Genomic DNA, 10,034 nt, shown 5'->3' on the forward strand with positions numbered 1-10,034 from the left:
ATTATATATTATATTACTAATCAAAAATTAAGTTTTGATATATTTACAGTAGGAAACTTACAAAATATCTTCATGGAACATGATCTTTACTTAATATCCTAATGATTTTTGGCATAAAAGAAAAATCGATAATTTTTAGACCCCTACAATGTTTTTTTTGGCTATAGCTACAAATATATCCCAGCGACTTACGACTGCTTTTGTGCTGCAGGGTCACATATGAGTTTGCTGTTAATTAACCAATATGCACAAACCTGTAACAATACATCAATTGAAATCAATATTATATAACCATTTAAAAACTGCCTAGCAACCACCCAGAATACTCCTATTAGACTCATAGCAATGCATTTGCTGGCAAACCACCTGGGATACCCTAACATCCACCTACCAACACATTAGCAACCATCCAGTATACTCAACCAATGTCCTAGTAACTGCACAGCAATGCAGTAAAACCAACCTAGAATACCCTAAGAACCACTTAGCTAAACATTAGCAACCACCCAGAGTATTCTACCAATGTAATATCTTCATGGAACATGATCTTTACTTAATATCCTAATGATTTTTGGCATAAAAGAAAAATCGATAATTTTTAGACCCCTACAATGTTTTTTTTGGCTATAGCTACAAATATATCCCAGCGACTTACGACTGCTTTTGTGGTTCAGGGTCACATATGAGTTTGCTGTTAATTAACCAATATGCACAAACCTGTAACAATACATCAATTGAAATCAATATTATTGAACCATTTAAAAACTGCCTAGCAACCACCCAGAATACTCCTATTAGACTCATAGCAATGCATTTGCTGGCAAACCACCTGGGATACCCTAACATCCACCTACCAACACATTAGCAACCATCCAGTATACTCAACCAATGTCCTAGTAACTGCACAGCAATGCAGTAAAACCAACCTAGAATACCCTAAGAACCACTTAGCTAAACATTAGCAACCACCCAGAGTATTCTACCAATGTCTTAGTATCTGCTTAGCAACACATTAGAACCCACTTAGAACATGCTAGCATTCTGGAGGCTAGTTTTACAGAGCTAGCACCAAAATTTAAAAAAGAATATTTTTTTATTCATAAGTTTTTATTACTATTACTAATAGTTGTCGAACACTTGTGTCTTTATCATATTGCTGCTCTTTTGTTAAACACTGCAGTGAATTTTTCACCATTAGAGGTTGCTTTTAGGTAAAAAAAACACAAAGAGTCTTTTTACCATGGTAAAATCACTGTAACTCATCACTTCTAGTAGCTTATTGCTCTAATGCAGTGTTTCCCAATCCTGGTCCTGGAGAACCCCCAACACTTCACATTTTAAAGGTCTCCTTAATAAAACTCCAAGACCTCAAATGTGTGTGTCAGATAAGAGAGACATCAAAAACGTGCAGTGTTGGGGGTTCTCCAGGACCAGGATTGGGAGCTACTGCTCTAATGTCATAATAATATGTGTGTGTTTGTGACAGACTGATGACGATGACTACATGATGGAGAAACCCCTGGGTTACCTGCCTCTTCACCATGAGCTGGACAGTGGGCTTGGATGGACGGATGGTAGTTTCCACCAGGGGGAGCTGTCGGGGGTGGAGACGGAGGAGGGGCTCGAGGAGCGCCACGGCAGGTCACCATCGTCTGAGTCATTCATCTCGTCTGAACTGAGCGACTCAGGTTTTTACAGCATCAGCACCGGCGAGTTCCTGCGCTTCCAGCGTCTGCTAGAGAAACGCATGCGCCATTACAACGCCCGCATGCACCACCAGGGGGAGCCGTGCTCTCGCGAACGGCGCGACAGCCAGATAAAACACCCCCTAGAGGCCATCCCCGAAACGCTGACGGTGCAGCCTCAAAACGTCTGCACGCCCGTCCCGGGATCGCGTGGTTTGTCCCGTGTGTCGTCCGTGCAGTACCGTAAGGTGGAGCGGCCATGTTTGAACAGGCACAGCTCCAGCAGCGGCTCGCTGTTCAATCCCGCACTGTACTCCACGTGTAGTACGCCCTCCGGCCAGCGACGGCTGCCGCCTCATCCGAGCTCTGCGGGAATGCTGAGAAGAAGCAGGACGCTGCATCACCGCCCTGCGCCCATGGAGTACCGCAGACGGGCGAGTCACCCGGCCTCGCCCAACTACTGCAGCGGCACGCTGCATCCCTGCGGCCACAGAGTCAACCTGCCCATGAATCTCCCTGAGGAGCCGGCACTTATGCACACCGTCAGTCACCCGGCACACCCTGTTGTACTCCCCACACAGACTCTACACGCTACCCATGCAATGAGTCAACCGTCCCTTATCTCTCCAGTCGACGAGCACTGCTATATGCCTCCAGAACTCCATGACAACAGCAGGATCCGAGCATCCACCGAACCGCAGCTACAGAAGAGCTTTGTGACCCAACAGATGCCCAACAACAGGTTCCACACCCTAAGTCACACGCCCAGTCAGGACGCCAACGACACCTGGCCCAAACCCGCCAACCGTGCAGGCTCAGGTGGCGGAGGCGGTCTCTACAGCACCTTGGAGGGCCACACACCCACTGCTTCCATCAGGAAACCATCCAGCGGGAACCTGCGGGCCTTGCGAAACCAGATGCTGCGGGATAGAGCATCCCGTCTGGCAGATGAGCGTAGCGGCATGAGCACGGACGAAGAGAGTCACAGTGAGGTCCGAATGGGTCGCTACTGGAGCCGTACTGAGCGCCGCGAACACATGCTGCAGAAACAGCGACAGCTGCAGGCCAGAAGCGGCGGTGGCGGCGGCGTAGCTGCGTCAGGATTGGTGTATAGCGGCGGAGTCGTGGGAGGAACTAACGGAGACAGTTGTAATACCCTTCTCGAGCTGAGCCAGAGGAAACTAAGTCGCCTGAGGAACCGGAAGCTGCTGGACGACTGGACCACCGTAGAGGAACTCCTGACGCACGGAACGCGCCTGGGCCCCAGCGGAGACACCCGGCAGCTGCCTACGTCGTTGCTCACCGTCACAACTGTATAGCGACACCCACCGAGCGTGTGTTCAGATTGACGTGTGTGTGTTTGTGTGTGTTGGACCGGCCGCACTACACAAAGCTACCTCCTGAAACTGAGGTTTACTGTAGATACAGACGTTTCCGAACACCGTAGTACATTGATTTTTAAATGTTATATTTGCAGTATCTTGTTTTGCATTGTGTTGTAAAGAGATGTTTCATTAGGGAGCGAAATCACTGCAGTTTGATTCGACCGCATGAAGCAATACAACATATACCGACACCAGACAAAGTGAATTTCATTTGGTGCCAAGAAAAGTTTACGTTGCGGATCATTTTAAGGTGGTGCTAAACGTGAGATTTCATTTCTTCAACATAATTTGCAACTAGCCTATAAACGACATCCGAATTACGTCACTTTTGCACAAGATTTAAAAAAAAAATCCCTTTCCGACTGTCTTCCTCTAGCTAATTTGTGGCGTTAGCACAGCCCCCATTTTCAATCATGAATCTGATTCTCTGGGAATAATATCGGATAATCTAACGATGGATCGGGAGTCGGATACGCCGCCAGGGCCGGAGACTGGGTGTGCAGGGTTATGCTGGAGATCGGGCAGCGGAAAAGTGAGCGTGTGTTGTGAAGTGTGCGGGTTCTTGCACTATAACTGTAGTTCTGTAGAGTATTTTTAAAGCTATTTTTCTTGTGATCTTCACAATTGATGTCACGAAAAGAAACAAAGAACTTTTATAAAGACTCAAACAAGTGGCGTGTTATCAATTTGGAGAGAAAGATGAGGCGCTGAACTGTGTTTTGTTCTAACGTGCAAATATCACGTATTTTCAGCACACCTTTCCGCAAATAATGGGGTTTCAATTTTACAACGAGCCTCATGAAACGCCAGCAGAATGAATTCTGAAAGTTGATAAACTGATGGCAGTTACACAAATGAAATGGTGTTCTGAATGATTAGAAGAAGCATTAGTATTTTTGGAGTCACCTGTGTCAGTGTGGGAGGTTTGCGGATTTGTTTTTATTTTTTATTATTTGAGCAGAAAATCAGGATTTTTCCCACCTGCACTATTTTTGGTGCACTAGCACTGGAGTGTTTACAATTTTTCCTCACACAACTGTGACTCTCTGCGACACATCTCGCTCTCTCGCCCTCGTTTCTGAGGTGAAATCACGTCATTTCCGCCGTGAGTCAAACGCTGTGAATAATGGATGTGAACGGATGGCACATTAACAGAAAAACTCTGCCTCTCATTGGATTTTGCTCGTTTCCACTTTTAGAAATAATTTTCTTGGAATATGATGTACATGTGGTTGTAATAAAGATGAGATTTTAATTAGCTACTTCAAGTTGGTCGAGTTTTTTTTTTTTGTAACGTTATTGAAGTGAGCGTTCATAATTGAAATCTGTCACGACAACAAACCTTTATTTAATTCAGAATCCGAGAGTCTGAACGAAGCGAGTGAAATCCCGCGCTCAGTTTCAGACTTTCCTCATGAATATCAACATCGTAAAGATTGCATTTTCAAAGAGCAGTTTTTAGCTTTTTCAAGCTTGACTATGAAAATGTATATTGACCACAAAGATTAAAAATTCCTTGACATGTTCAGGTTACTTAGAAAAGCATGGTTTTATTGTAGTAAAAGTGAAGTAACCATGTTTTTTTTGGCGTATTGATTAGTTTTACTACAAATACCATGGTTAAACTATGGTTAGTATAACAAAACCATGGTAAATTTGTGGTTACCATGGTTTAACTATAGGTTGTTTGGCATAATTTGTGGTAAAACCATGGCTAATTTTCGTAAGGGCTGGATTACTATTTGACAAATACTAAATGTAATTTCTGCCTCGTAAAAAACGCTTAAAAATGGCCTTAAAAGTCATTGTTATTAAAATTATGAATTTGAACGCCGAAATTATGACATTAAAAGTCGAATCTTTATGAAGCAACAATCCGAAATTATGATAATCATGAGTAGAAATTTTGACGTAAAATCGAAAATTTAAAGTTCGAAATTGACATACTAAATCGAAATTATGACATAAATCATAATCACGAGGTAAAAAGTCGAAATTATGGCTTTTACATTAATACAAGTTGAGGTAAAAAGTCGAAACCATGACTTAAAAAGTCAATTATGATTTTAAGTTGAAATTATGACATACTAAGTCATAATCATGAGGTAAAAAGTAACAATTATGACTTTAACAATCGAAATTATTACATACTAAGTCATGAGGTAAAAAAATCACAATTATGTCATTTTCTACTCTTAAAGTAATAATTTCGACTTTTCATCTTATGATTATGACTTACTAACGTGTCGAAAATGTGCTTTCAAACTATTTCGAGACATTAGAAAGTATCACGTGAGGAACAGTGATGCTTTGAGCCTCAGCAGGAATCTGATTAATACCAGCACTAACGAGCGGACTTCACTCAGAAAGTCGAGTTTCTCAGATGCTCATTTTACTTTCGTCTGACTTTCAGTCTTTAGATGTTTGTGAATAAAACATAGAAACACAAAATGGAATCCAACAGTAGAAAAGCACAAAATGGAACCGAATAACAGAAAAATGTCTTTCTCTTGCTCTTTCATTCCCGCGCCGCTGACGCCTCCTGCTGGACGGAAACTGTCAGTGCAGGAAACAAAATGGAGGCTCACCCGGTTGATTTATTCCACAGATGTCCTTCATAACTATATTATTGTACCAAAACACATTTAACACACGCACACCACTCTCAAAACACAAAACTGGTTTAATATGTATATAAAAAAGAAAAACACGACCAGTCTCAGAAAAAACAAAACTCAAAACAAATATAAGACATCTGACCCAACTAGTGCTTATACACAGACACGGATCCATCTACTCTAAATAAAAAATACATGATTCCCTCCTCCTATCACTCTCTCTATATGCAAGGAAACTGATTAGATTTCAATTGAGTGCTTCATTGAGCTGTAAGGTCCTTCTGTAAAAATGCAACACAAGTACAGTCCGTAGAGTCCATAAAAGAGCATCGTCATTCATCCACACAGACAGGGGGCGCCAGAGGCCTTCAGCTTCAGTCCAAACCCTGAACCTCATGCTGCTTGTACATCGACGAGACCAGATTTCCTGAAAGAACAGCATTCGTACGGTTAAATTAAACAAACCTACATGTAAAACGAATTAATTTTTTTAATAAAAACACTTGCTAAATCCTTCAGGTCAACGTAAAGGCCCAAAGAGCGAAGCGACAAAGCAATGCAAATCTGCACCAAAGCTAATTTCCATCCATTTATGGGATATTTTTGCATATATGATCGAGAGCGAATCATTCGCATGCTTCAATGCGAGATACGAACAATATGAAAACCACAGCTGGGAATCGTACGACTGAACTAAGATTATTAAAAATCATTTTCAGTAAATTAAATAAAGCTGAAATAAAATAAAATCGAAATATTAGATGCAAAATTTAAATTAAATTTAGAAATGGTGAAGTGAAATAAAATGAGTTACTATTTAAGTTTAAAAAAAGTACTAAAATTACTAAGACTAAATAGGAAAACAAACCGACCAAAACTACAATTAAATAATTTATATAATATAATATTATTTAAATGAAAACATGAATATGTAAAAATAATAATGTTAAACAATATAAAAAAACATTAATGAAGACTAGAAAAGTACAAAAAATTTAATAAATTTAACAATTAAATTCAAAACAATATTAAATACTTTAGACTATAAATATATAACAATGTTAACATATTATATAAAACGATATAAAACCATGCTAATAAATACTATGAAAGTATATAATACTAAAATAACACTGCTGCATAGTCCAATTGACAAATGACTCATTTGAACTGATTCTTTTAATGACTCGGTCAAAAAGACTCGTGAATCATGCTGCTTTTAAATCATGATTATATATAAGCATACGATTCGCTCATCTTGATTCATGTTTGAATCTGAATCTTTTAAAAGATTTGCATTCAAAACTAATTTAAGTAAATTAAAAAATAATGTTATAATTGAAACGCCACCAATAACAGCCTTTGTTTTTGTTTAGTATCTTGAATGAATTATTAGGCCGGTTTTAGTACGCGCGTTTTGTTGCAGGGCATCATGGGAATGATCGGGGGAGGACAGTAGACCTGAAGCATTCGCTCGCACATCGAGGAGGTCAGAGCAGGAAGGACAGGAAGGCAAGCAGGAAGCAGCCAATCACAGCTGAGCTCAAGCCGCACCGGACCCAGGCGGGACACAGGGGTCAAAGGTCGTCTTACCTGGCGTCCCCAGCCCCTCTGCTCTGTCCCAGCAGACTTTGGGTCTGAACGGAGAGTCTTTGTCTTTACCTTTCGATCCCTTGGGCCGCCCCGCTGCCTTCTTCTTGGACTTACTGTCGCCCTTCACACCCAGCAGCGGATGGACCTCTGCGAGACACAAACGCAGGCGTCAGAGGAAGTGACATCACGCCGAGCGCGGCGGCCGCAGCGAGCAACTCTCTTACCGTCGTTCGGGACGCCCTGCAGCTCGATGGTGGTGGTGCGGATCTTCTTCTTGGGCGGCCCTCCGTCGGACGACGGCTGCCGCTGCTTTTTGTCACCGGGGCCGCTGTGGGCGGAGCCATCGTCGGGCGTGGCATTCTGACCCGTGGCGTCGGGCGGAGGGCCGAACGGGTTCTCCTCAGGGTCCTCCACCTCCGGAGCGATGGGCAGATACAGCAGCGCTTTATAGTCCTCCAGCTCCTCGTCACTGCAAACGTCGCGAAAATACACTCGGAAATTACTACTAAGATTACAAATAACGTCAGAGAATGAAATATAAAACGAATTTTCTGAATAGACTGAATTAAACAATAAGAACAAACAAAAACTAAAAAACCTAAAACAACTTAGAAACTGTACAATATTAAAAATAACAAAATTGTGCACTTAACATTTAAAATGTAAACGTGAATATCAAAATATGAACGAACCAAAACTAAAAAACGAACACAAACACATTTGCACTGTAAGATAATCATTAAAAATAACCAAATTTAGCTACTTACGTAAAAATTTTATTTTGCGAAAAATAAACTGGTTTAAGCGAACAAAAAACATCATAAGAAACACGTATGAATCTAAAAATACAGCAAATTTAATGAAAACTTTTCTGTGAATGCCAAAAACCTGATTAAACGATATGAACAAACAAAAACGTCTAAACGAGAAAACTAACAAATACACATTTAAAACGGCATGATATTATAAATGTAAAATATAGTGAATTCAAAATTTTGCGAGACTAAATTTAAACAATATGAACAAACAAAAAAACTTCAAAACTAAAAAACGTACAACTAATACATATGAAACTGTACAATATTTAAAATTATGTAAAATATAACAAATTAAATTCAAAATTCATTTTGCGAATGTCAAAAACTTGATTATACAATACAAACAAACAAAAACAAACAAACAAACACATTTGCGCTGTAAGATAATTAAAAATAACAAAATTGTGCACTTAACATTTAAAATGTATATGTGAATATCAAAATAAACTGGATTAAACAATATAAACAAACCAAAACTAAAAAACAAAAACACATTTGCATTGTAAGATAATCATTAAAAATAACAAAATTTAGCTACTTGCGTTTAAATTTTATTTTGTGAAAAATAAACTGGTTTAAGCAAACAAAAAATGTCATAACGAACACGTATGAAACTAAAAATACAGCAAATTTAATAAAAACTTTTCTGTGAATGCCAAAAACCTGATTAAATGATATGAACAAACAAAAACGTCTAAACGAGAAAACTAACAAATACACATTTAAAACGGCATGATATTATAAATTATGTAAATATAGTGAATTAAAAAAATTTTTTGCGAAACTAAATTAAAACAATATGAACAAACAAAAAAACATCAAAACTAAAAAACTACAACTAATGCACATGAAACTATATGATATTTAAAATTAAGTTAAATATAGCGAAATTTAAAATTCATTTTGCGAATGTCAAAAAAAACACACACACAAAAAAAAACACATTTGCCCCTGTAAGATAATTAAAAAGAAAAAAATGTAGCGATTTACATTTGAATTTTATTTTGCGAAAAATAAACTGGTTTAAACAATATGAACAAACAAAAACACGAACAACACATGAAACTGTGTGATAATATTAAAAATAATGTAAAATACAGCGAATTAAATGAAAACTTTATTTTGCAAATGTCAAAAACCCATTACACGATACGAACAAAAACGTCAAAACTAAAAAACTAAAATAAAACCATGTTTAAAACTGTATGATATAAAAAATATGTGAAATATAATGTACAATTTATTTTGTCAAAACTAGATTAAACAATATAAACAACGAGAAACATCAAAACTAAAAACGAACAACTAAATGGTATGATAATATTAAAAATAATGTAAATATAGCAAATTAAATTTAAAAATCATTTTGTCAATGTCAAAAACTTGATTAAACAATATAAAAAAAAAAAAAACACATTTGCACTGTAAGATTATAATTAAAAATAACAACATTTAGCGACTTACATTTAAATGTTATTTTGCAAAAAATAAACCGATTTAAACAATATGAACAAATAAAAATGTCAAAACTAAAAAACACTTGAAACTGTATGATGATATTAACAATAATGTGAAATTATTGGAAGAAATTTAACATCATTTTGCAAATGTCACAATTTTATTAAACAATATAAACAAACATGAACATCAAAACTAGAAAACAAAGAGCAGGAACGTGTATGTGAGTGTATGATGTTAAAAACAATGACTGACCTGCTGCAGAATGCTGGGATGGGATCGACTGACGTGACATCCACCTCCTCGTCCTCGGCAGCGTCCGCTCCTGACACACACACACACATCAGTGTCATATACAGCAGTGTGTGTGTGTGTGTGTGTGTGTGTGCGTGAGTGAGTGAGTGTCTGTGTGTGTGTGTGTGTGTGAGAGAGTGTGTGTGTGAGTGAGAGAGAGAGTGTGTGTGTGTGTGTGAGTGA

General features: G+C 38.6%; 2 protein-coding genes across 2 annotated transcripts in view; one reads left to right on the forward strand and one right to left on the reverse strand.

Annotated features, from left to right (window-relative positions):
- The window catches only part of LOC107750682 (E3 ubiquitin-protein ligase PDZRN3), a 16,610-nt gene extending 12,286 nt beyond the window's left edge, over positions 1-4,324 (forward strand). Inside the window, exon 3 of the mRNA XM_016566186.1 lies at positions 1,487-4,324. Coding sequence (XP_016421672.1) covers positions 1,487-3,004 — 1,518 coding nt within the window. The 3' untranslated portion in view covers positions 3,005-4,324. The remainder of the gene's footprint in view (positions 1-1,486) is intronic.
- Positions 4,325-5,447: 1,123 nt separating this feature from the next.
- rbbp5 (retinoblastoma binding protein 5) overlaps positions 5,448-10,034 on the reverse strand; it is a 10,772-nt gene continuing 6,185 nt past the window's right edge. The window contains 4 exon segments of the mRNA XM_016566216.1: positions 5,448-6,115; positions 7,282-7,428; positions 7,506-7,750; positions 9,813-9,882. Of these exon segments, the coding sequence (XP_016421702.1) occupies positions 6,063-6,115; positions 7,282-7,428; positions 7,506-7,750; positions 9,813-9,882 (515 nt within the window). The 3' untranslated portion in view covers positions 5,448-6,062.

The sequence above is a fragment of the Sinocyclocheilus rhinocerous genome, unplaced genomic scaffold, assembly GCF_001515625.1.
Source record: "Sinocyclocheilus rhinocerous isolate Xijiao unplaced genomic scaffold, SAMN03320098_v1.1 scaffold302, whole genome shotgun sequence".
NCBI classification, from domain to species: Eukaryota; Metazoa; Chordata; class Actinopteri; order Cypriniformes; family Cyprinidae; genus Sinocyclocheilus; species Sinocyclocheilus rhinocerous.